The sequence below is a fragment of the Microtus pennsylvanicus genome, chromosome 5 (genome assembly GCF_037038515.1).
Source record: "Microtus pennsylvanicus isolate mMicPen1 chromosome 5, mMicPen1.hap1, whole genome shotgun sequence".
Lineage (NCBI taxonomy): Eukaryota > Metazoa > Chordata > Mammalia > Rodentia > Cricetidae > Microtus > Microtus pennsylvanicus.
In genome coordinates, this window is record NC_134583.1 from 7,619,755 (window position 1) to 7,647,210 (window position 27,456).

At 41.3% G+C, this 27,456-nt stretch overlaps 1 protein-coding gene across 1 annotated transcript in view; it reads left to right on the forward strand.

Moving 5' to 3' along the window:
- Positions 1-3,760: 3,760 nt before the first annotated feature.
- Positions 3,761-27,456, forward strand: part of Znf292 (zinc finger protein 292) — a 66,503-nt gene continuing 42,807 nt past the window's right edge. The window contains exon 1 of the mRNA XM_075971219.1: positions 3,761-3,935. Within this exon, the coding sequence (XP_075827334.1) occupies positions 3,774-3,935 (162 nt within the window). The 5' untranslated portion in view covers positions 3,761-3,773. The remainder of the gene's footprint in view (positions 3,936-27,456) is intronic.

The window sequence follows — 27,456 nt, forward strand, 5'->3', positions numbered from 1 at the left end:
GCATCCTGAGTGGCAGGAATATCAGTGTTTGCCGCTGCACCCGGATTATATGTACATTTTCAGAGAGAGCCCTGGTTATATTGTAGGTATTCCGATCACCAGTCACTCTTCCGTGGACTTGTTCCTTCAAGATAGAGATCGTTTTTATCCTATTCTAATTTTCGCACACCGGCTACTGCAGACCTTATCCTTTCTGGAGTCGGCACTTTTTGCATACATCTAGTGAGGGACACAGAAGTAGGGAGACGGGATTCACTGACACTAGATAAAAGTGAAGGAAGGGTACAGCTGCATTTATAGGACAGTATTAGTGCTCAGAATCACTTTACCATTCCAGTAGTTGTGCGGGTCTTTTGCCTGCTTAAAGCCCCCACGCTACGTGCTTGACAGGTGCCGGAAGTGGACGGCGGAAACGGTGGAACTGAAGTCCCAGACAGCTGTGAGCAGTTCTGTTGGTGCTGGGAATCCAGCCCTAGTCCTCTGGAAAAGCAGCTGATGCTTTGGACCACTGAGCCCATCTCTCCAGCCCCTAACACAGTTATCTTAGCTGTAAGGGTATCACGGCCTAAAGGTAGGAATGGCATTTTTAGTGGTCCCCCTCCCCCATTAGCAGGGCCTTACACATATTTGCTCTAACCACGGAGCTATTGAGCTACCCACCCAGCCCGGCATAATCATTTAAAAAGCAGCATTCACGCATACTTCACTTTGAATATGTCTCTTCACACCCCATCCACACAGTTTTTTCCTTCTTGTAGATGGAATGTGGTGTAATCCATTACAACCGAAGAAAAAACAACAACCCATAATCTTTGCTATTTTACAGTCCTTGGCTTTATCAGTGGTTAATCACATACTGTTTCTTCCTTTGTCTTTGTCCTTTGTTTTTTTTTTTTTCTTCTGGTTTTTCGAGACAGGGTTTCTCTGTAGCCTTGGAACCTGTCCTGGAACTAGCTCTTGTAGACCAGATCTGCCTGCCTCTGCCTCCCTAGTGTGTGCCCCACTACCGCCTGGAATCGTTTTTTTTTTTTTTTAAGCTGCCGTTTATTTCATAGCAGCCTTGGCTGTCCTAGAATTCATTCCATAGACCACGCTGGCCTTGAACTCACAGAGATCTACCAGCCTCTGCCTCCCAAGTGTTGGGATTAAAGGTGTGTGCCACCACTGCTGCCTGGCCACATATATATATATATACATATATATATATGTATATATATACATATATATATACATACATGTTTTTCACTGGAATCCTAAAATAGCATAAGTTGATGAAATTTCACTTCAATACCTGAATAATGTATAACTTGGGAAATCAAACTGTAAAATTAAAAATCATTAGCAAGGGGGCTACAGGATATCTCAGAGGTAGTGTCTACAGGATATCTCGGAGATAGTGTCTACAGGCACCAGGCAAAGACAAAACGGTTGCCTTTATTGTTGGTTTTTCAACTCTTTTGAACTGTTACTGTTATGCCCAGATCACAGAGTCCCCTCAAAAATCAACTAGGAGACCAGGTGGTGGTGGCACACACCTTTAATCCCAGCACTCAGGAGGCAGGGGCCGGCGGATCTCTGTGAGATCCAGGCAGCCTGGTCTACAGAGCGAGTGCCAGGACAAGCTCCAAAGCTACAGAGAAACCCCGTCTTGCAAAACCAAAAAAACAAAAAACAAAACAAAACAAAAAACCAATTAGGAGATGAGTCTTGTATGTAAAAGCGTGGCATTTATTCAAGCATCAAGTCTGTCCGACTTAGAAGTGGGGTATTGTTTTTTATCACAGTAGAGGTTGGGGTGAGGGAATTTCTAGGGTTCAGGACCCTGATTGGCTGATGTTAGTCTATCTAGGGTCTAGGCAAAAGGAGAGAAAAGGTGAGACCAGGCTCCAGGGATTTCTGGTGATCTTATCTAATCTTATCTAATGATTGGAATGTCAGGTACTTCCCTTTCGTTGTTGGCCTTCCCGGGGTGGTGTCCGCTTGCGGCTTTTCCTGGAACCAGGTGTGGTGCTGCGTGCCTCGAGGCGGTGAGGCCTGGGCCCTGCAATTAAATCCGCTAGGAGAAAATCCTTAGCCTTTCAATGTGGCTTCCCCTGGCTTCCTGCATAAGCTAACATTAGAAGATTCTGTTTTGTTAATATGTAACACTGACGCCGTTTTTCATAAAAGATTTAGTTGTGCATGTTCATCTTATGTAGTGATTTTAAAACCTGCATTTACAAACATTCAGTAGGGCAACATAGTATTTAGAGAACATTTTCCATTTCCTGCCCTGCTGCCTCTGCCTCCGAAATACTAGAATTACAGGGTTGTGCCACATCTGACTTTATTATATAACTTTCCTGTCAAAGCCACTGTACACAATAGAAATTACTTTTTGAGACAGGGTATTACAGTGTAGCCCAGGCCGGATTGGACCAGGAGACCCAAGACTTCAGCTTCCTGCTCGCTGCTGTTTCGCTTGAGTCAACAGCCAGGAAGAATTTTTACTTTAGATAACTAAAAAAAAAAAAAATATTGCTCACTCAGAACATAATAGAAAATAGACTAGGTGTCTTATCTCTATTTGTTTTTGTTTTGTAAAAGATTCGGTTTAAGAAAGGCACCTTCCTCTTGCCTCTAATAGTAGCGTTAGGTTGTGAGTTTGTTTGTTTGTTTGTTTTGTTTTGTTTTGTTTGTTTTTACTGGCCCGAAACTGGCTGCGTAGCACCTGAACTTCTGAGCCTTCTGTTTCCAGCTGGGGAGTGGTTAAATTAAACAAGGAGCGGTGTGCCTTTGACCTGGTTTTTGCAGTGTGGTGAACTGAACCGGGTCCCTCGGTGGAAGTCGGGCACTCTACCGACTTTGTCACACATCCCCAACACTGGCTTTGCTATTAACTTGATTATGAGATTTATGGTTAAGCACTTTGATTTTCTGAGCACCTCTTATTTCCCCTCCCCCTCACTTTAAAATTTTGTTTGTTTCAGGGTCTCATAAAGCGTGGGCTGGGCGGGCCGAGAAAATACTATGTAGGCAGGGATGAACTTCTGAACCTCCTGCCTCCATCCAGTGCTGGAATTACAAAGGTGCACACAAGACACAGCCCTCTACAGTTCTATGCCAAGGATTCATTGCTTTCGGGGTGCAAGTAAAAAAAAATATGGTTTAGAAGGCTGTCTGTTTGCTGCACCAAAGGGGGAAAATGCTGGAGGTATTTATTGCCATCCTTGTTCTTTTACTTTAGAATCCTTAATGGTGTTCTTTTTCCTTGACCTACTTTCAAGAGCCTGCATTAGGTGTCAATTTTTGTAGCATGCAATAATCTTAAACAGTGGCGAAGCAGATTTATTTTAAAAAAGCGTTTGCGCCTTAAAAACCGCCTAGCTACAACGCTAATCATTTCGGTCTGGTTGCGTTCTCTCCAAACTATACTTTTCCCGTGTTCGCTGCTAGGGTTTTCCAGAATGAGAACTGAACCTCATTCCGTTCTGACCCAGTTGTTCCCTTTGTGGGCCCTCGACACCTAGAGAGCACGTTCGTTCTTGGGTGGGCGCGGGGACCAGGGCAGGCGCCGGCTCCGCACTCAGCCCTGGCCTCGAGCTCTTCTGCAGCCCGTGCAGCAGCCGCCAGGGCCGCGGCCGCCAAAGCCTCCTCAGTTCGCTGCAGCCCCGCACCGCCGGCCTTTGTACGTGCGCCCAGGCGTGCCAGCGCACCGGGCACGTGACCCCGCCGAACGTGGCATTGTGTTATCACGTGACCCAGGTGCGTACGCGACGGAGCGGGCTGCGAAGATGGCGGACGATGAGGCCGAGCAGGAGCGCCTGAGCGGCGGCGGCTGCGCGGCGGAGCTGCGGCGCCTGGGCGAGCGGCTGCAGGAGCTGGAGCGGCGGCTGTGCGAGAGCCGGGAGCCCGCCGTGGAGGCCGCCGCCGCCTACTGCCGGCAGCTGTGCCAGGTGAGCCCCTCCCCCTCCGCGGGGCCTGAGCGGCCGGAGCGCGGGCGGTCCGCGCCTTTGTGTTCGGCGGCCGGGGCTGGGCCGGGTGGCCTCGGGCTCGGTGCACGCTCCCCGGGCTGCGCCGCGGGCTCCGGGGCTGGGCCGTCGCGCGGGAGTTCCCCGCTCCCGGCCGGTGCGAGCGGTCGTCCGGCCTTTGTTGTTGGGTTAGGCTCTCGGACCGTAAGGTCTTTGTTGATGTTCCCGAGCCAATCCCGCCGGACCTGCAAGCTGGGAGTGGCGGCGGCGTCTGCGGTGCGCGGCCGTTAGTGCTGGCTGCTCTCCGCGGTGCGAGGGAGCTGTCACCCGTTCCGGAGTCGGTTGTCCCTTGGGGGCGGCTTTTCCAGTGTCAGTTTCTCCTTTACGTTCCGGAAGAGTAGGATTTCCGGCCCCCTGCACCCCCACCTCCACCCCACATTTCTTGGGTTCTTTCCTGTTGAGTGTCTTAGTTGACAAGGGATTGTGCTTAGGTCGGTCGTAGACCTTCCCATTCTTTTCTTGCCCAAGGACATTGCTTTCAAACAGCGTCTTCTAACTAGGGTTTAGAATGTTAAGAACAGTTTGCATATGACAGAAATCAGAGTTTGGGTCTACATTTGGACTTAATCACGACTCCCCCAGATAACATGTGAAATTCCAAGGGGCTGCTGCTTGCGTTGGAGAACATTGATAAAATTGCCCAAGTGAGGAAGAAATGGGCCGTTTTCCCACTACGAGTGAACCTAATGGATGTCTCATTGTTGAGATTTTGTTTTGGAAACACTGAGGTTTGAACAGTGGTGGAGCATTTTAGGATTGCAAAGTTACTCTTTCACTCGCCGGGTTCCAGATTCTGCAATCTTTCTATATAAGCTCAGGGTACCTGATCTCATACAGAACAATCTCCATTGCTATGTGCACTTTATGCTTATACATGGTTTGATGGCTACTCATTATTTTGAAAAGAACTTTGTAGGATCGAGGATGGCTTGTTTATAGATATATGCAATTAGAAAGTTGGAGGCAGCAATTGTTTAAACAATTTTTGAAATTTCTGCCCTGAAAAAGTGCTTACTTATTCTTACTTGGTCTTTATATGCAAAGCTTATTATAAACTGGAGAAATTATTTTAGTGTAATTTACAAATAGGCTCTTACTTATAAGTGGAGTCCACTTTTTGGGGTTTTGTTTGTTAAGTGTATGTCACCTTTTGGGAGATTGTTTGTTTTGAGATGGACTCTTTCTGTGTAGGCCTGGCTGGCATTGAATTTTGGGTAGTTGTCCTACTTCACCCATCCCAAATGCTGGGATTTCAGATTTGCGCCATCATGACCAATTTGGAGTCCGCTTTTTTTTGTTTGTTTGTTTGTTTTTTGTTTTTTGATTTTCGAGACAGGGTTTCTCCATAGCTTTTGGTTCCTGTCCTGGCACTAGCTTTTGTAGACCAGGCTGGCCTCGAACTCACAGAGATCCACCTGCCTCTGCCTCCCGAGTGCTGGGATTAAAGGCGTGCGCCACCACCGCTCGGCCTTGGAGTCCGCTTTTTAACCTGTAGAAAAAATTAAGTCTATTTTAGTTTGGCATATTAATTTCCTAGTAGTGTCCACTGATAATGGTTTTAAAGATGAATAATACTGGGAAAATGAAGTTTCATGCAATAAAGACTATAAGGCTCTTTATTTTCGGCGATTAATATAAAAGTGTCATTCTGTGTGTGTGTGTATAAAATGGTACTAGGGATTGAGCATGCTAGATACATCATCAGTTCTTAAAGTTACTTTTAATGAATGAAAGAGTTTTTTAAAATGAAGATATTTTCCTATGTTGGGTTTATTATGTGATGAGTCTTAATGTCCATAAATCATTTTCTATTATCTTGATAAAAAATCAAACTAATGAAATAATCAGTGGTAGTTTCAAAAATTGTAAGTTATAATTCATATTGAGGACATAGCACAGACTGGCCTCAAACTCACTTAGTGGAGGATGACCTTAAATCTTGGATTTTCTTGTTTCCATCTCTCCAGTGCTGTTCCATGCTGAGGGTCACCCAGTGTCTCTTTGATGCTAGGCATGCACAGTCTAAAGACTGATTTATGCTCTCCACCCCCAAATTATAAACCATAAAAGTGATCTCTAGGTCTGGTATACAGCCCTAATTCTGCATTTGAGAGGCTGAGGCAGGCAGGTGGGGATTTTTGAGGTCATCCTGGGTCACATAGAGAATGGGGGGTGGGGTTTCAACTCGAACATTTTTAAGAATTGTGTCTTTTAAGACATCTACTTCAGTTAATGTGGGATTTACTGTTAGAAGTAGGAGCTAGAAATTGAGTCTTCTTTTCTAACCTTGGAATTGCAATTCAACCTTTTCATCTTTCTCCTGTCTAGAACTGGGCTGTTCGTGCTTCAGGAATGCCAGAATGGATAAACTTATCAGTCACAGGGCTTCAGAGATAGTATTCTGTGAGCCTTGAGCAATGCTCAGTTTTTTTAAACTCATCACTTTTGTGTTTACTTAAAGTTTGTTCTGTTGCGTGTGTGTATCTGTGTGCATGTGTCACAGCATGTAGATGTGAAGAAAGGCTTGCAGGAGTCAGTTCTCTACCTTGTGAGACCCACGGATCAACTCAGGACTTTACTAGCCCAATTTTTATTTTATATATTGTTAAAAATATCTTTAAGGTTTATTTTTATCTAATGTGTATGGGTGTTTTGTCTGCACTTATGTTTATGCATCATGAATCAGAATTTATGACACCATCATGAAGAGGTGTCAAACTCTCTTGACATTCCAGGGCTCTCTGCAACCACCGTGCCAGTAGACTAACAGTCTGAGGGAGGCAAGACGGTATTTTGACCAAAAAGCCAGTATATGCAGGAGACCTGCTTTGGCAGGGGGGGTTCAGGTCTCAAAGGGACCAGCTTTTGTATGATGACGGCAACATGGACGGATGTGCAGACAAACACACCATCTGAGGGAGAATCTGATTGTCTGCCAGCGCACTGTATTGAGAAAAGATTGCGGCTTTTTTTTTTTTTTGGTTTTTCGAGACAGGGTTTCTCTGTGTTTTTGGAGCCTGTCCTGGAACTAGCTCTTGTAGACCAGGCTGGCCTTGAACTCACAGAGATCCGCCTTTCTCTGCCTCCTGAGTGCTGGGATTAAAGGCGTGCGCCACCAATGCCCGTTTTAAGATTGCAGCTTTTATACTGTGTAGTTTCACACAGGACTAAATGTGAGAGAGGGCCTTGTGAACTGGGGTGTAGTTTAGACCAGGGGTTGAAGAATCTAGATTGACCTTGACAATAGGCCCCACTAGTTCCTCTTGCTAGAGATAAGAATAACTGCTTTATCAAGTAGTAATTTTCCTCAAGCCCCTAAGGGATTGAAGACCTTTATCCAAATGCCTGTGTTGGGAAAAGAACTACTTTGGGGTAGCCGACACTACTACAGTTTCTTAGTTGTAACTCTGTGGGCCTGTTCCCTCATAATGCTCCCAAAGGGAAGGTCCTGGTGTCTTACTCTTTTCCCCATTATACTGGACCATTCTGATTTCTCTGGATAGGAATTGTAGACATTTTATCCTTGGGATCACAAGGGTCTAGTAAGTCTCTGATGTTCCTCTTCTTGGTGTAATTAGGAAGACACATTGGAATTCTTGATTCCATGGTGGCAGTAATTTTTTTTCCCCAGAGAATTATTTTGTTTAGAGAGGCTACATTGTACATATTTTCATCCTTTATCAAAGCCGGCGCAAAATTTCCCACAGGGAAAGGCATTAATATTGAGGATCATTAGAAATGGAAGTAAAAAGGTGCCGGAGAAGTGTGGTCTCTAGTGTTGAAGTGCTGGAACTTTGTCAGGCATCACTGGTCACCATGTGGTCCATGCCAACCAAGTATTGCTTCAGACTCTAGGACTGACCCCTCAAGTAGTTTGTTTTAGACAGATTTGAGTGCAGCACAATTTGGTGAAAAGTTTCCTGGTCAATCCCATGTGCACAATAAAGTTTAAGATGTGATTGCATCTAAACGCTGTCACGTGACATCTTCTGTAAAGATAGGTTCTATGGATTGACAAGCTTTACTTTACTGTGAGAGTGTGGGGGAGGATTTGGTGTGGTCTCATAGCACAAAGGTCATCAGACCCACATCTACTCAGCCTTCCGGGCAGATAACAAGCTAGCATCCCTTCATTTGAAGGAACAACTCTGCATGTTTAACGTGTCTGGTTCCCTTAGTACTTATTTGTGATCCACGCCTCCCACAGAACTTGGGCTACAGAGAGCTGTTAACATGTGTGGGTGCTGGGAACCTACCACAGGTTCTCTTCAAGAGCAATGGGTGCTTTAACCACTGAGCCCATCTCTCCAGCACTGTTTATTTTAAGATTATTATTATTCTGTTTGCGTGGCATGTGCGGATGCAGCCCTGTCACAGTGTACGTGTGGAGGTCACATGACAGCCCTGTCACAGTGTACGTGTGGAGGTCAAATGACTGCTATCAAAACTGGATTGTACTTGTCACGATGGGGTCCCGGGTTAATTTCAGATCATCAGGTTTGTGTGGTAAGCATCTTTACCTGCAGAGCCATCCCTTCAGTCCTGTATTTTAAACTAAGCCATGCCCCCGCATTCTGAAATCAGGCAGGGGAATTTCTGAGTTCCAGGCTAGCCTGGGAAACCTGTGTCAGAACAACAGCAACATAATCCCAGCACTCAGGAGGCAGAGGCAGGCGGATCTTTGTGAGTTTGGACAGGCTCCAAAGCTACACAGAAACCAAAAAACAAAAAACAAACAAAAAAACCAAAAATCTCAATGTCAACAGAATTAGCTATTGATCACCATTTTTCTTTCTCTTTTCTTCTGTTCCCTTTCCTTTCTGAAAAAGGAAAACAGTCTGGGCGAGGGTAGCACTTGCACTCAGGGAGGCAGAGCTGGAGACCATCATGCTCTACCGAGTAAGATCCAGGACAGCCAGAGGTACACAGAAAAACTCCTATCTCAAAAAACAAAACAGAAAACCAAAAGGAAAACAAAGTCGGGCCTTGGTCTTCTGCTTCAGCCCTCTCTATAGGTCTGTTCCACCACAGTTTGCCTGCCTGCCTGTCTTCCCTCAAAAGTAATTGTGTGTATATATATGTATGTATACCCTGCCCCGTATATATATGTTGCAGGTATGTTACAGTTGTATGCATTATGTAATGATTGATCAGTGTTATTAGCAGCTCCACCACCTCAAAACATCAGTTATTTCTTTGTAATGAAGCCATTCTATATCCTTTATTATAGCTAGTTATTTTGATAAACACATTACATTATTCTTGTTACTCTAACATGTAATAGGGCATCCTATTTCTAATTGTAACTTTGTACTATTAAATAAATTCTATTTGTACCCTTTTTCCCCAGTCTCTGGTTCCACAGTTTGGATTCTCCGTGTTTTGTGTTTATGTGTTGGGTTCCTTTAACTGAACTTCACATCTTCCAGTTTAGTCCATGTTTTTGTAAATGATAGGATTTTGCCATTTTATGGCTGAATAGTATTCCATTGTGTATGTGTCTTACATTTTCTTTATCCATTTATTAGTTGATGGGCACTTGGTTGATTTCCTATCTTGGTTGTGGATAGTCTCCACTGGACAAGACATACTGATTTCATTTCCTTTGGACGTATACAGAATTTTTTGAATGGCTATGCTGCTGAGTACATTCTGTACTGTTTTCATTGACTGTTTACTACTGTGGGTCAGGAACCAGTGCTGTGATTCTTGGTGTTGAATAGCTCACAGTCTCCAGAAGAGAACAGTAATTTTTAATGTGATTTATCTTTTTTACTTCTAAGATGAGTACAGTATGATGGAAAGTTTTTTGTTTAGGAATTTAAATAGAAGCGTTACAGCAGAGTTCTTAAAGGCACTTTAATTACTCGTTGAAAAGGAAACCAATTTAGTAGTTGAACAGTGGTTTGTTTGGGTATAATGTTTGCTTATGACATTGCATACTGGGCTGCTTGCTGATTGTGACTTGTTTCAAGTTTTTGTCTTATGGCTGGCTCCTGTTTTTAAACACTTTGCTTGTTTTGACTGCTTGGGATTGAACCCCAGGAGTTGGTGCTAGGCAAGTGCTTTACCACTGAGCTATACCCCAAACCTAGCATGTGTTTTAAAGGTTGGAGTTCTAGAATTGTGTCATTCAAACACACGCATGCACACACAGACACACGATTTTCATAATTCTAATGACTTGGTTTGTGAAAGTAGCATTTAGTTCAATAAACCTGGGTTCTGGATTCCTGGAGTAGGAGTCCTGCCCGTGGCTATTTGCCCTCTTCCCAGATAACCACTGTGGTGTTGAGAAACACCAGCAGGAGTTTTTGCGTTTAGATAAGTGAGTTCCAGCAGTACAGACGGTTTAGAAACAGGTTCAGGTAAAAGAGCTTTAAATTTAAATGTAACTATACTGTTTACAAACTTACTTAGCACAGTTGCAGGCAATCACTTAACTGTTTACAAATTTGCCAAGGAGTCCCAGCCTTTTGGCTAAGCTAAGGGTAAGGTCAGTCAGTCAAAGCCCTGCAGGGTTCAAGTGTAAATTAAAAAGAAAATGAAGTGGAGCCTGGTGGGTAGCTCCCACCTGTAATCCCTTCAATGAGGAGGCTCAGTGGGAGGATTGCTATGGATTTGATGCCAGCCTGGGCTACTTGATGAGATACCTGTCTCTTGTAATTGTGTTGTGCGTAGATCATGACCCCCAGAGAGACCACCAGAGAGAACCAGACTGTAATAAGCAAGGTTTATTTAGCGTAATACGAACCAGTTCAGAACCCATCTCTAACCCCTGCTGCGGTGAGGTAGAGAGGAGTTATATCTCCTCTGTGGAGTAAGCTTTTAAAGGTGTAACTACAAAGAGGCTTTTTGAAGCTGCTTTGGCACGGGTGCAAGGTCTTTTGCTCTGTCCCTTCCTGCTATGTCAGCTAGGTTTTTTTTCTTTTTTCTTTTTATTGCTTTATAAATAATACAATTCAAAAATTTCACCTCCTCCCCTCCTCCCATTTCCCTTCCCCTTCCTCCTCCCCCTCCCCCTCCAGTCCTAAGAGAAGGCAGGGTACCCTGCCCTGTGGTAAGTCCAAGGCCCTTCCCCCTCCATCCAGGACTAGGAAGGTGTGCATCCAAACAGACTAGGATCCCAAAAAGCCAGTACATGCAGTAGAAACAAATCCCAGTGCCATTATCATTGGCTTCTCAGTCAGCACTCATTGTCAGCCATATTCAGAGAGTCCAGTTTGATCACATGCTCGTTCAGTCCCAGTCTAGCTGGCCTTGGTGAGCTCCCATTAGATCAGTTACACCGTCTCAGTGGATGGATGAACCCCTCGCAACCCTGACTTCCTTGCTCATCTTCTCCCTCCTTCTGCTCTTCATCTGGGCCTTGGGAGCTCAGTCCGGTGCTCCAGTGTCGGTCTGTCTCTATCTCCATCCATCGCCGGATGAAGGTTCTATGGTGACATTCAAGATATTCATCAGTGTGGCTATGGGACAAGACCAGTTCAGGCACCCTCTCCTCTACTGCCCAAGGACCTAGCTGGGGACATCCCCTTGGACACCTGGGAACCCCTATAGAGCCAAGTCTCTTGCCTACCCTAAAATGGCTCCCTTAATTAAGATATCTTCTTCCCTGCTCCCATATCCACCCTTCCTCCATCTCAACCATCCCACTCCCCCAAGCTCTTCCCAATCTTCCCCTTCTCCCTTCTCTCTACCCCCTCCCTTTCCTTCCACCCCACCCCCATGCTCCCAACTTTTGCCTGGCAATCTTGTCTACTTCCAATTTCCAGGAGGATCTATATATGTTTTTCTTTGGGTTCATCTTATGATTTAACTTCTCTAGGATCATGAACTATAGGCTCAATGTCCTTTGTTTATGGCTAGGTCAGCTAGGTTTTTTTTTGTTCTTAGAGCAAGGCCACCCTGTTCCTGACTCAGGCCATCTTTATCAGCCTGTACCAGGTGGCTGCCTGGGCTGAGCAAGAGTGTCTTTGTGTTTGGAATCTTCCCAGTGGGAGGGGGGAAGGAAAGTGCTATCTTTCTGGGAACATGAGGCTAGTCTGTTTCTAATTTTAAAACATTCTGCTAGGAAATTCCTTCTTGTCTCTTTGAGAATAAGGGGTGGAGGGTCCCACAATTGAAAATCTGAACTTTTCTTTTTTTCTTTCTTCTTTTTGAAATAGTCTCTCTCTGTAACCCTGGCTGGCCTGGAACTTGCTGTGTAGACCAGGTTTTCCGTAGGCTCACAGAGATTTGCCTGCCTCTGCATCCCAAGTACTGGGATTAAAGAAATTCTGAATTTTTAAGAAAGCATTTAAACCAGGCATTGTGACACTGTGAGTGGTTTTTTCATGTGATCCCAGCATTCTGGAGACAAGCAGGAGACATGAGTTCAAGGCCAACCAGGTGGCCGGAGAGACGATGGCCCAACCATTGAATGCTGCGGCTCTTCCAGAGGACCCTGGTTTAGTTCCTAGCACCCAAGTTGGGTGGCTCATAATCTGTAATTCCTGCTCCAGGGGATCCAGTGTCCTCTTGCCACCATGCCATCTACACATATGACATACATACACATACGTAAAAATACATATATTTTTTCGAGACAGGGTTTCTCTGTAGCTTTGGAGCCTGTCCTGGAACTAGCTCTTGCAGACCAGGCTGGCTTCAAACTCACGGAGATCCGCTTGCCTCTCTCTTCCAAGTGCTGGGATTAAAGGAGTGCTTCAGGGCTGGAGAAATGGCTCAGTGGTTAAGAGCACTGGCTGCTCTTCCGGAGGTCCTGAGTTCAATTCCCAGCAACCACATGGTGGCTCACACCCATCTGTGATGAGATCTGGCGCCCTCTTCATGCAGGCAGAATGTTGTATACATAATAAATAAATAAAATCTTAAAAAAAAAGGAGTGCATCACCACCGCCCTGCAAAAAAATAAAATATTTTTTAAGAAAAAAATGAAGCATTTATATTCAAGGACCTAGGTTTAGATAGTATAGGAGTTGTAAGATGCTGGAGACTGTAGTAAGATACACATTTATGCAGCAAGATTTAAATACCACTTCATTATGACTGTTTGGAAATGTCAGAAGACTGTGTATCATTAAACAAAATAGTTTTGCTTTTGCATACTGGGAATTGAAGCTAGTGCCTTCTAATACGTATGTAATAAACTATACCACTTAGGCTTGTGTAATGTAAGTATACTCTTTAATGTTAGAACAGTGACAGAATTGCCTTGTAATTTATTTGTCAGAATGTATTCCTGTTTTGTGTGTGTGTGTGCTTAGGTTTATTTATTCATTTATTTTAATGGGCTTTGGGGTTTTACCTTCATATATGTCTGTGTGAGGATGCCAGATGCCCTGGAACTGGAATTACAGACAGTTGAGAATGGCCATGTGGGTGCTGGGAATTGAAACCAGGTCCTTTGGAAGAGCAGACAGTGCTCTTAACAACTGAGCCCTCTCTCTAGCCCCGTATTCATATTATTAAGCAACATGTGATTGTGCATTGAAATGGGCAGTAAATATTCAGACCTAAGGAGGTACATACGGTGAAAACTTGATCTTTCCATTTTAAAACGTTTTCCCGTTTCTAGGTAGGTGTGTGTGCATACATATTTGCTATGGTAGGAATCTTAGTAAAGGTAACATACTCACCTTGTACCTTCCTGTTGTTTTCTAGTGCTTGACAGATGGAGCCCAGGCCTCCTCGAGGCAAGCACTTCACACTGAGCTAGATCCCAGCCCTGTTTTGTTTTTTATATGTTTTTGACTCAAAATACATTGTCTTGTAGCAAATTATTTAACTCTTTGGCTTTGTGTTTTAAAATTGAATAACAGTCAGGCATAAAGATAACAATCATTTGTACTCTCAGCACTCAGTGTAAATTACACTGTGAAATCCTGTCTAAATAACAAAAAAAATCCCAACAACAAGCAACAAAACTCTGCCTGATAATTGTGGTTTGGGATTGTGCCTTACTAGGTAATTATTGGTTGATATTCAGAAGAGTAAGCCATCTGTTTATTTATTTATTTACTCGCTTATTTGTGATTATTTCTATGTGCTTGGGTGTTTTTCCTGCATGTGTGTATGTGTACCATGTACATCCCTGGTGCCTGTAGAGGCCAGAAGAGGGCATGGGATCCCCTGGGATGTAACTCAGTGGTAAAGAATTTAACTAGCAGGGCCAAAGCTTTAATTTGTCAGTTTTAAAAATGTAAGGGCAGAGAGTTTGAAACTGCATAAGCATGTTCCTTAAGAATCAGCCTGATTTTGATTAGGGGCTATCTCAATTGGTAGGTACATTCAATCAGAATATAAGATGACTTGCCTCTTAATTAGGGATAATTACTTTAGGTATTGAGGGAGTAATAGGCCATTTAAATTGTAAAAACTTAAATAACATCCTTAGGAAATATTTTAAATGTTCATAATTAGTGTGGTTTGCATACTGAAGACAGTAAGTTCTACTTTCTAGAATGTGCTTATGTCAATTTTAGCAAAGGAGGAAACTACCCAACTTCTTTCTGCTTCTTAGTATGTTTTGGTCTGAAAATAAAGCGAGGAATGAGATGTGTTCTGTAGCTGTCTTTCATACCTTTGCTTCTTGGTTTATTTATTGATTTTTCAGTGCTGGAGAGCCTGGAGTCTTGATCTTGCTAGCAAGTACTCCACTAGTGATTTAGACCCTCCGCCCTTGCAACATTTCCTTAACAATACAGAAAACAGGAGTTTTGTTCTGAGACAAGGTCTCCAGGTAGCCTGGGGCTTGCTGTGCAGCTAAGGAGGACCTTGAGCTCCTGATCTGTCTCTACCTTTCAAATGCTGTGGCTCCCTGAGTACTTCCTGGTTGTACTTTAGAAGAAAAATGTATTTTTCTCCTCTAACTTTGCATTAAAAAAATAATGATCTCCAAGTATACATATTTAGCCAAGGATATTTCTTATTATCAAATGCATCTTTTCTTTATTTAATCAGAGTTGTGGAGCGCATCTCTGCTGTTATTGCTTACAAAACTCAGGGACTATATACACAGTTGAGCAATAACACTAGGAAGGTAGTGAGACTAGTGATAAATACAGTAAGTGGAGTATGGGTTGGGTTAAGAGAAGTAGAGCTTTTTGGGAAAAAAAAATGCTTTTGAGACTGTAGCTTTATGCTGGCCAGGAACTTATTACGTACACCTGGATTCCCTCAATTTATGATAGTTCGCAGCATATTGATACTGGAATTACAAGTATGAGCTACTACACCCTTTTTAAAGTATCTTAAAAGATTTATCTATTTTATTTTATGTGTATGAGTGATTTTGTCTGCATCATATGTGTGCCTGGTACTAGAGTTCCAGATGGTTGTGAACTGCCATATGGATGCTGAGAACCAAACCCAGGTCCTTCTCTAGAGCAGCCAGTGCTCTTAACCACTGAGCCATCCATCTATCTGCTGTACACTTAGCTCTCATAACTTAGTTGTCTCCTCTGTCATGTATGCCTTTGCTAGTATCACATTGTCTTAGTTCCTGTAGCTGTAGATTGATTCTTGGTATCTGTGTACATCAAGTGTTCTCTCCTAGGTCTCTAAAACTGGCTTAACTTCTTATGTGAAATTAACAAACAATTGTCAAATCTATTTTAAAAATCCAGAGGGATTTTATTAGCAGTGCCTGGGGGTGTTTTTTTCAGTCAATCTAGTAGAAAGGTATTTCTTCTCTTTAGTAATGACAGGAAAGGCCATGACTGAGGAGAGTTCATACCTATTAAAAAGTTGTTGTGTATATGTGAATACTGAAGTAAATATGATAGCTTGTGGAAGCGGACATTAGAGGCAAAGATACTCTGAAGATGGTAGGAGTACTTTGAAATAGAACAGAAATGTTTGAGCAAGTATCTTAATTACTTTTTTTTTTTTTTGCGAGGAGTGGGGTAGGGTTTCTCTGTTACAGTTCTGACTGGCCTGAAACTGGCTTTGTAGACTGGGCTGGCCTCTAACTCACAGAGATCCACCAGCCTCTGCTTCCCAAGTGCTGGAATTAAAGGTGTGTGCCACCACTGCCTATTAATTATAAATGCCATGGATAAACACAATGATGAAGGCATCCATTTGCCTGCAAATTTTAAGATGTTTTTTTTTCTGCTGTGTAGTACTCCATTGTGTAAATGTACCACATTTTCCTCATCCATTCTTCGGTTGAGGGGCATTTAGGTTGTTTCCCGGTTCTGGCTATAACAAACAAAGCTGCTGTGAACGTAGTTGAGCACATGTCCTTGTGGCACAATAGAGCATCCTTTGGATATATAACTAAAAGTGGTATTGCTGGGTCTTGAGGAAGGTTGTTTCCTAATTTTCTGAGAAATCGCCACACTGACATCCAAAGGGGCTGTACCAGCTTGCAGTCCCACCAGCAATGCAGAAGTGTTCCCTTTTCCCCACAACCTCTCCAGCATAAGTTGTCATCAGTGTTTTTGATCTTGGCCATTCTTACAGGTGTAAGATGGAATCTCAGACTTGTTTTGATTTTTCATTTCTCTGATGACTAAGGATGTTAAACATTTCCTTAAGTGTCTTTCAGCCATTTTAGATTCCTCTGTTGAGAGTTCTCTGTTTAGGTCTGTACTCCATTTTTTAAATTGGATTATATGTTCTTTTGATGACCAATTTCTTGAGTTCTTTGTGTATTTTGGAGCTCAGACCTCTGTCTGATGTGGGGTTGTTGAAGATCTTTTCCATTTCTGTAGGCTGTTGTTTTGTCTTGTTGACTGTGTCCTCTGCTTTACAGAAGCTTTTCAGTTTCAGGAGGTCCCAATTATTATTATTATTATTATTATTATTATTATTATTATTATTATTATTATTATTATTATTTTGGTTTTTCAAGACGGGGTTTCTCTGTGGTTTTGGAGCCTGTCCTGGAACTAGCTCTTGTAGACCAGGCTGGTCTTGAACTCACAGAGATCCACCTGCCTCTGCCTCCCAAGTGCTAGGATTAAAGGCGTGCGCTACCACTGCCCGGCTCAGGAGGTCCCAATTATTAATTGTTTTTCTCAGTGTCTGTGCTACTTGGAGTTATATTTAGGAAGTGGTCTTCTGTGCCAATGCATTCAAGTGTACTTCCCACTTTCTCTTCTATAAGATTCAGTGTGGCTGGCTTTATGTTGAGGTCTTTGATCCATTTGGACTTGAGTTTTGTGCATGGTGATAGATATGCATCTATTTTCATTCTTCTACATGTTGATATCCAGTTATGCCAGCATCATTTGTTAAATATGCTTTCTTTTTTTGTCCATTTGATATTTTTTGCTTCTTTGTCAAAATCAGGTGTTCGAAGGTGTGTAGATTAATATCCGGGTCTTCAGTTTGGTTCTGTTGGTCCTCCTGTCTATTTTTATGCCAATACCAGGCTGTTTTCAGTGCTGTAGCTGTGTATTGGAGTTTGAAATCAGGGATTGTGATGCCTCCAGAAGTTCTTTTATTGTGCAGAACAGTTTACACATATTTAAGTTGTGATTATGTTATAGTTTGTTGCAACCAGAGTTGTTAGGGTCAAAGCCTGGGCCTTGACATCCCTAACAATCTAAGGGTGGCCATCCATCCTCAAAAGTCCCAGTTAGACAGAAGAAAAAGGTGGAAAGAAGAGAAAGGAGATTTATTCAATATGTCCTCTTTGGGAAGAACAACAAAGAGGGCCAATTTATCTTCAGTACATGAGATTTATGTTTAAATGAGAGAAAGGTATGCACAAGTAGACAGTCCTGACCAAGGTGTGAGTTCTCCAGCTAAGTGGTCTGACAAGTTATCAAAGCTGTGTGGAAATCTCTTTCCAGCAAACTCCTCTTTCTGTTTTTACTACAGGTTGCCAAGTATTTCCTTTTTTCCAGCTTGAGAAATTCCAATTTTGTAGGGTTCATTATATCAACAGTCTGATAGTCAATAGGAGGAGCACAAGTGTCTGTTGAGTTTATAATAACTGCCAGGACATCAGTGGATTGAGTACTCTGATTTCTATTATGATTTCTTCTACCCATGACCTAGAGTTGTGTTTACAATTACCATTTGTTGATAGGAATATTGTTTTTGGTTATATAATTTTATTGCACTGTGTTCCAGGAATATGAGAGGAGTAGCATTTGCTACACTCCTGAATAGTGGAAGTAATGATAACATGGTTGAAGAAAGAGTTGAGTAAAAAAACTAATCCTGAACCTGCTCTTTCTCTTAGTTTCTTCTGTGAAGACTTATTACTGTTTACACTGCTCTGGTTTGGATTTTCTAAGTAAAAGTAAGCATAACCAGCAAAGAAGTCCAACTGTAGCTGCAAATTGGGGGAGAAGTACTTGCTTCTTAGAGTTGTGAAGAATACATTGACATTTTGTAAGTAATGGTTACTTTGCTATTATAAAGTAACTCCATCAATTTATAATTGACCTAATTTACCAGAAGACTCATTTGAATGTTGCAGAGGCAATTGGGTCCATGTATTTTACAGTACCCTCTGATGATAACACTGTAAAACAGTATGGAATGTTCTTTTTTCGAGTAGCGAATGATGGAGATTAAACTCAGAGTGTTGGCCAGACAAGTACAAAGCTCTCTTCCTTTTGTACATTTTGAGACAGAGTCTTATTTAGTTCCCCTTTAACAGGTTGGCCTTGAACTCAAGATATTCTTGCCTCAACCTCCTGAGTACAGCATTGACTACAGAATAAACTCCCAAGACTAAATGTAAATTACATGATCTCTGAAATTGCTTCTAACTGAAATATATCTGATCATTTTTTTATTCCTTCGTAAAAGCTGTATAGGTTAAGACAATAGATACAAAAATGTAAGTTCTTAAATAAGGTATAATTTGTTATGTTGCAGATATTTTCCATTTTATTGATGTTAATATTTGTTCTACTGACTAATGCTTTAAAAACAAGGGAGCCTGTGCTATCGGTATACTTATTTGCTATGAATGTCAACTCTTAAAACTTTTGTACAGATTATTGGTATTACCTTTTTAAAATTTCTTTTTTCTTCATCTGTTTATTTATTTTTGGGGAGGGGTGTTTCGAGACGGGGTTTCTCTATGTAGTCCTGGCTGTCCTGGAACTCACTTTGTAGTGCAGCTTGCCTTGGACTCAGACCCACCTGCTTTGAAGTGCCGGGACTAAGTCGCCATGCCTAGCTCTACTCCCCACCCCCAAATAAGATATTACTACGCACCTGGGCATAACTCGAAATCTCTGTGTAGCTCAGACTGACCTAGTACTTGACGTGGTCCTCCAGCCTCAGCCTCCTAGGTACTGAGATCATAAGTATGTGCCACCATGCTGGCTTTTATTTTATTTTTGAGAGAGCTTCATTATGTTGTTCAAACAAGTATTGAACTTTCGGCTTAGGCCAACCTCCTGCTTAATCTTCCTCTTTAGTTGAGACTACGGGCATATAACACTTCCTCTAATTTAGAGTTTTATTAATCCCCTTGAGTAAAGATCTTTACTGCTAACACCAAATGAAGTGTTTTCAAGTAGCTTTTTTTTTTTCTGTAGTTGTCCAGCACTAAATCAGTATCCTAAACTTCGTTTAATTCTGAAAATACTTGGGGCTAGGCTCTCCAGGCCAAAGGTGTGTCTTCAAGGATAGCTGTACTTTAGGTTACAGGGCCCAGACTGCCCTGTACTGCATCAAATGTGACTCCAGAATTGAAGACTTTTATGGTCCTTTCTACAGGTTTTTACATTTTTTGGAATGAAAATAGATTCTTTTCTTCATATAATATATATCCTGATCACAGATTTCTCCTTTCTTCACACCTCCCCTCTCCTCCATATTTACTCCCCCTCCATTTCCTCTTCAGAAAAAAGCAGGCCTCCAAGAGACAACAGCCAAAAGACAAAACAGGATACAATAGTTGGACAAGGCAACCCAGTAGTAGGAAAAGAGTCCCGCTAGTAGGCCAGAGTCAGAGTCGCCATTAGGAGTCTCACAGAAACACCAAGCTAACAGCCATAGCATACGCGCAGAGGACTTGGTGCAGACCTGTGTAGGCAGGCTTGCTGCCTCAGTCTCTGTGAGCCCAGGTGAGCCCTGCTTAGTTGATTTGGTGGGATGACTCACAGAATTCAGGAAATGCTAGCCATTCTGCCTGCGATAAAGGACACAGGTCCAGAGGATGAGGCTTAGGAGCTTCCCTGTCCATCCCCGTGGAAGTGAAGTATGCCACCCCTTTGAGCGTTAATTCTTTTTTTTGTTTGTTTGTTTGTTTTGTTTTTTTTTCGAGACAGGGTTTCTCTGTGTCTTTGGAGCCTGTCCTGGAACTAGCTCTTGTAGACCAGGCTGGTCTCGAACTCACAGAGATCCGCCTGCCTCTGCCTCCCGAGTGCTGGGATTAAAGGCGTGCGCCACCATCGCCTGGCTTGAGCGTTAATTCTTTTTTTTTAATATTTATTTATTTATTATGTATACAATATTCTGTGTGTATGCCTGAAGGCCAGAAGAGGGCGCCAGACCTCCTTACAGATGGTTGTGAGCCACCATGTGGTTGCTGGGAATTGAACTCAGGACCTCTGGAAGAGCAGGCAATGCTCTTAACCACTGAGCCATCTCTCCAGCCCGAGCGTTAATTCTTAAGTCTTGTTACATAAGTATGGTTCATTAAGTCTTAGATCATTAGAGATTAAACTCAATCCCCAATTCTTTTCTTTTCCTCAGAAGCTTCGGCATAATGGGGCTGAACGTCCCAACCTAATTGTGTGTGACATGACCATTCTGTTGACCAGTTCCATCCTGAAGTTATTAAGATGCTCCTCAGCCAGAAGAAAGACACTTCAAAACTCAAGCAGATTTCAAGGATTTTACAAGTTCTCTGCTAGAAACTGAATATAGAAACCAGGGATGTGGTCCCTCCATAACTGAATGCCCTGGCAGAAGCTTGGAAGACTGACAGTTTAAACAGCCCTCTTACAAAATGGTTGTATCACTAAATTCCTAGTTTTCTTGGCTTTTTGTTTCATGTTGGTTTACCCAGGAACTAATGCCAGTTCAAAATTGCTTTTGTCAGTTACCATGTAGAGTTCTTTGTGGGTTTTGTTTTTTTTTTTTTTTTTTTAAGTTTCCCACTTCACTATTCATCTGGATGATCTCGTTGGTTAAGAGACTGGAGACTTGTCACCAGACTTGTGAGAAATACAAAGTATTCTGCATGAAAAGTGAATCAGATTAAAATGACATAACAGTGGCTGAGCCATGTAGGAACTAAGACAGCAGCCTCACTTCACTTTCTGTCCTGGCCCGTGAGAGGCCCCTTCCTCATAATTGCATTTTTAAATACCTGCGCTCCCCTAGAGAATGCCTTGTAGAAGCATAGATCCCTCTCTCAGCATTTGTGTCAGCCCCTTCATTAATAGGTAAGGAAGGGTGAATCTAGTGGTAATCCCAGCACTAGGTAAGCCAAGGCAGGGAGATCTTATGGGTTAGAAGTTAGTCTAGTTTATATAATAAAACCCTGTATGTGTGGAGAAAAAAACACAAGCATGCAGTTACATAACCCCTTCTCCCCCCAAAATACCTTCTACATTTAGTTTCTGCATGTTTCCAATCTGGGTGGAGATCCAGAAGTTACCTGATTGTTTCTGTCCCCACAGAACATGTTATACCATGAAGGTTTAAGTAGAATGTGATGGGGAGGTGAGGTGAGGTGAGGTGAGGTGAGGTGAGGTGTGGGTCTGATGCCGACTATGAGTCTAATGGGGCTTTTTCCTTCAGAATCCCCTCTGTCTTTTGTTTGTCTGAGCAGAGGCTACCTGGATTTGTTGTGTGATTAAATGTGTATTCCGCAACTGTGGAAGTCTTCTACACTAGGAAGACATGTAGAGTCCGTTATCGTTCAGCATATCTGCAAAGACTTTAGTGATTTTTAACAGCTGGACCTTTATGCTGTCTGTCTGTGTACTTTCTTTTTGGTGCCAGTGTTTTCTATCTCTTTATTCAGTGATAAAGAGAAACACTTTTCTTTCTTAATAATTTCAGTGAGGTCAATTTGAAATACTTTCTTAAATTATGACATGACTTTTTTAAAATTCAAAATCCCTCATTATTACAAATATTTCTTTGACCCTATAGTCACTCCTTAATATCTTTAGAATTAGTCTTGTATGGGGTCTGCAGAAATGGTAAAACATATCAGAATAAGTTTTTACATATTATTATTTAACTTATTAAAATAATATGACTTCACTCTTATATATGAACATAAATATTCCCTTAAATTTTTCATCCCATGCATGTGACGCTTGCTTCCTCAAGTGTCTTCTAAGTCATTTCTTTTGCGGAGGATGGTATTTTTGACTAGCGAACAAAGACTATTGCCCTATTTTACTTTATTTTTTTCTGTATAAATAAAATATTATCATGCTTTCCAATACCAGTTTTTCTTATAAATTGCATTTCCTTGTAATTTAATTAATTGAAATCAGGCAAAATAGCTTCTTAAATTTCTTAGGGTTTATTTTAATCACATGTATCAATCACTGCATACAGATACATATCAAAATATTGAGCATTAGAATTTATAATATGTTAATAAAATACAAAAACAATTTTTTCGTATAGGAAACTGTATATAGTTTACATTTACTTATATTAAAGTTTAGTCTTCAAATTTATCTTTTATTTAAATATATATTCCCTTGTCTTTAAAAGTTCTCTTATTAAAATTATAAGGCCAGTAAGAAAGTAAAATGAAATCACATATAAGACTGACTTTTCAAATAATTTTAAATACTGTGCCTATGTTAGCCAGGAAAAATGTTTTAAAAAGTAATAAAATGAAGAAATTACCTCATTTCTGATTGCATTGTGATAAATTGTTCTTATTCTGCTAGTTATTTTACTCTTCTGAATGGTTTGCTGTAACCACACATGATAATCAGAAGGTCTCAGAATATTGCCACTGATGAGACCTTGGAGAGGGCTCGTCAGGAATCCAGGCTGAACTCGAGTAATCCTTTTATACCTGACAATTCCTGAAAATGTTCTCAGTGCACTGCGGCAGTGAGGGCCACAGTAGCGGCGGAGCAGTGGGTGGTAACGAGCCTGCCTACTTACTGTCTGTAGAGAAGGAAGGGGCGGGGCAGCCTGGGCAGTGGTAGTCCTAATTTGTTTTAGAATTTACCCCAAGCCTGTTCTACAAGAGCTAGTTCCAGGACAGGTTCCAAAACCACAGAGAAACCCTGTCTCGAAAAAGCAAAAAAAAAAAAAAAAAAAAAAAATTTACGCCATTTCAGTTTTTGAAAGAATATAATATGTGAATTATTATGCATTAGGAGTGTGGTGGCTTTGAATAAAAGCTAAATATTCATTCTACTAACTTTGAGTAGAATTAGGAGTGCATTATAATATACAATCGTGATGGCATCCAGAAAACTTCCTCTTTTGTGAGAAGGGCAAGCCTATTCTGTTTAATACACATTCACAAGTGATCACAAAACCTATTAAATAATTTATACTTTGCCCAATAGTATGTAAACTTTTATTATTACACTTTACCTAGATGCTATATGACATTAATCCCTTCTGTTTTGCTTTAGTAAAACAATCATCAACTTTGAAGTATTTTTATTTTATATCTGTAATTGCATCAAACATTTAAGATTTGCTTTACATTAAAGTAAGTTGAACAGTTTTTGGCTTAAAATGTCACCTAGATTATTCATTAAACAAAAGTAAATGACATGGTCATGGTCACAGTTGTGTGTTAATTTAATATAACTGTATTATAAGGAAAAGTTTCTTCAAACTCAGCTGTTTAACATGTTAGCTGAGAAATAATGAGTGTATGAATTTCTGAAATAGCCTAATACAAATATAAAGTATGTAGAATTATAAGGTGATGTGATGTATCCTTGAGTTTTATCCATGTGTATTATGTAATAACTTCCTTTGAATCGGTGAAGTGTTTATGAGTCAAACATCTGAATATGCATTAAGGAGGGCGGTGAAACCTGTGTCATATTTTATTACCAAATAAATTACAAGTGAACTTAATTAAAACAATTTTCCATTTTCTTTTGGTCCTAGAAATAAATTTTATTTAAAAAAGCTGCCAAAATGCTTAATAAAGTGCAAATAAGGGGGGAGGAAATGGAAGAAGGGAGGAAGGGGGACTCCAGTCTATGTGCAAAGTATCTTAAAAAACTTAATTAGTAAAAAATTTACTTTATCATTTCCACCTTTCCCTTCTCAAACTCATAACCTCCTCTTATTGAATAATTGTTGTTACATGTATGTTTATGTGAATACACGAGCACACACGTATATGTAAATACAGCTTGTTCCATTTAGTTTTGCTAATGACCTTTTGGGATTGGATAATCTATCAGGGGGCTTGTCCCAGGAGAAAACTAATTCTCCCCCTCTCAGCAGCCATTAAATGCCTGCAGCTCTTTGTCTAAGGGTGGAGCCTCTGCTCTTTGTCCCCTCTTTATTGGCACATCAGTGTTATAGTCATTGTACTTGTCTTGTTTGGGCAGCCATATTGTTGAGATTTCATGGGTGTGGTTTCCCTTTCATATAGGGATGAGTCTTACAGCAGACATTCTGATTCTCTGGCTGCTAAAATCCTCCAAGTGTTCCTTGAGCTGTAGATGTAGGGGTTGTTCTCTGTATTTTGACCAGTTGTAGATTAGCTTCTTTGATGTGTGGTGAGAGAGGATATAAGTATTTAAAATGCAGTTAGAACTTACACAGATTTAGGGAAGTAGGCAGTAGATTCGCCTCTAGGGTACTTGACCCTCACCAGCCACAGTATTTGGCTAGGTTTATAATACTCAATGTGAATTTATTCCTATTAAGCAGTTCTTAAGTCTAATTAATTAGGAAGCTGTTGATTATACCCAAGATTGTTAGTGGCACTATTCTACCCTTGGGGATATCTTGCCTTGATGGTCATTGTGATTCATAGTCTTTACAACTAGATAAGTATAACTGGAGGTTTCTTTCCCACCACCATTTCCCAAATAACCACTCTAAGGCTTAATATAGATTACAAACTGTTTGGCCTGTTAGCTCAGGCTTATTATTAACTAACTCTTATAACTGAAATTAACCCATTTCTATTCTATATCTTACCATGATATGATATCTTACCAAGATATGAGGCATGTTACCTCATATCTTCTCTAGTGGCTACTGGCAGCTCTCTGATTCTGCCTTCTTTTTCTTTATCTTTCCCACCTGGCTCTATTCTACCTGACTTGTTATCCAAATCAACTTCTTTATTAACCAATGGCATCCAGAAGGGCATCCCACATCAGATAAGAATGAGAGATGGCTCAGTGGTTAAGAGCATTGCCTGCTCTTCCAAAGGTCCTGAGTTCAATTCCCAGCAACCACATGGTGGCTCACAACCATCTGTAAAGAGGTCTAGCACCCTCTTCTGGCCTTCAGGCATACAGACAGAATATTGTATACATAATGAATAAATAAATATTAAAAAAAGAATATTGTTTCTTTTCTCTCTTGGCAGCTGGCATGGCATCTCAAATATTTATGAAATTAGAATTTAGGGAGGAGGCTTCCAGGTCAATTTCAGCTTTATTTCCTCCAAGTGTTATGTTCAAGGTGTGTGGTGTCTTCACCCATAGTGTCCTATCTTCAGGTTGTGGGAGGCAATCTAGAAAGGTAATAACCTATATTGTTTGGAGAGTTTCTTGGACTCCTGAACAACAGCTCAGAAGCACTTGGGCTTTTATTAGTCTTTGATTCTTGGAGACAGCATTATCACTCCAAGTGGTGTAACTTCATTTAAACTGTGTGTGTGCACGCATGTGTGCATATTCACATATATGTATGTGCATATTCACATGTGCACACAATATATAAACAAGCTTTTTCAAACATCTTTAGTTTTAGTTATCCTTCAAACCCCCTCCAGATATCCCTGTAGTGAATTTTTATTTGTATATTAATAAAGCTTGCCTGAAGGTCAGTGCAGAGCAGCCACACTAGTCAGCCCTACAGGCCAGGCACTGGTAGCTTTAATCCCAGCAGCCACACTAATCAGCCATAGAGGGCAGGCAGTGGTGGTACACACCTTTAATACTAGCACTAGAGAGGAATATAAGGTGGGATGAGACAGGAACCCACTCCTTCAGTCTGAAGATTTCAAAGAGGTAAGAGCTCTCTAGTGGCTTGGCTGCTTTTGCTTTTCTGATCTTCCAGGTTGAACCCTAATCTCTCTCTCTCTGGGTTTTTATTAGTTGTGCTACATAGCCCGCCCCCATTTTTTCTATTTCTCTTCATACAGCACCCATGTTATACTATCCTCCTCTCTAGAGCTCCTTCAACCCTTCTCCCTTGGTCCTTTCTACTTTTGTGGTGTCTGCAGTTAGTCCAGGTTATATACAGATTGGTAAAGATTTGGAGGTAGGATCCACAAATGAGAAAGAAGGTATGGCATCTGTTCCTTTGTATCTGGATAACTCTGTATACTCTCTAGTTCTGTCCATTTACCTGCAAATTTTATTTTCCATACAGCTAAGTAGATACTCTCGTGTTTATGTACTAGATTTTTATTTATTCATTCGTCTGATGAAGGACGTGTAGGCTGTTTTCTATTTTCTGGCTATTGTGAATAGAGCAGCAAGGAGCATAGCCAAGCAAGTATATGTAGGATAAGATATGAGTCATTCAGGCATTTGCTGTGGAACGCTATAGCTAGATTATACGATAGATCTACTTTTAGCTTTTTTCCCAACACGGATTTCTATAGTGGAAACCCACCAACCATATGTCCTCACCAACATTTCTTGTCAGTTTTCTTGATCTTGGCCATTCTGACTGGGGTAAGATGAAATCTCAATATAGTTTTAATTTGCTTTTCACTAATTGCTAGTAATGTTGAACACGTTTTTAAAAAAGATTAAAGAAAATCTTAGCCACTTTTCTTTCTTTTGAGAACTCTTCAGATCTGTAGTGCCTCCAACCCCCTTCTTATTTTTGTCATTTTTTTTCTTGACCCGGTTTTTCAAGTTCTTTTGACTTGAAAAAGTCAATCAAGTTCTTTTGGGTATCAATCCTCAGATGTATAGTTGACCAAGATTTTCTTTACATAGTTGATTGTTCTTTAGCTTTTAGTTTAACGATGTCCCATTTGTCTTTTGTTGACCTTAATTACTGGGCAAATGGAGTTCTGCTCAGCGAGTCTTTTCCTGCACCCTATCTTGTAGGTCTTACAGCAGTTTCAGAGTTTCAGGTACCAGATTGAAGTCTTTGAACCTTTTGGAGTTGACGCTTGAGCTGTGTGCTAGGGAGGGATCTAATTTCATTCTTCATGTGACCACCCTGTTTTCCAAGTAGCATTTGTTGGTGATGACTGTCTCTAATCCAGTGCATATAGTTGGCGTCTTTGTCAGATATCAATGGCAAATGTAGTTAGTTCTATGTGCCCATATTTGGTTCTTCTTTTTGGTTCCATTGA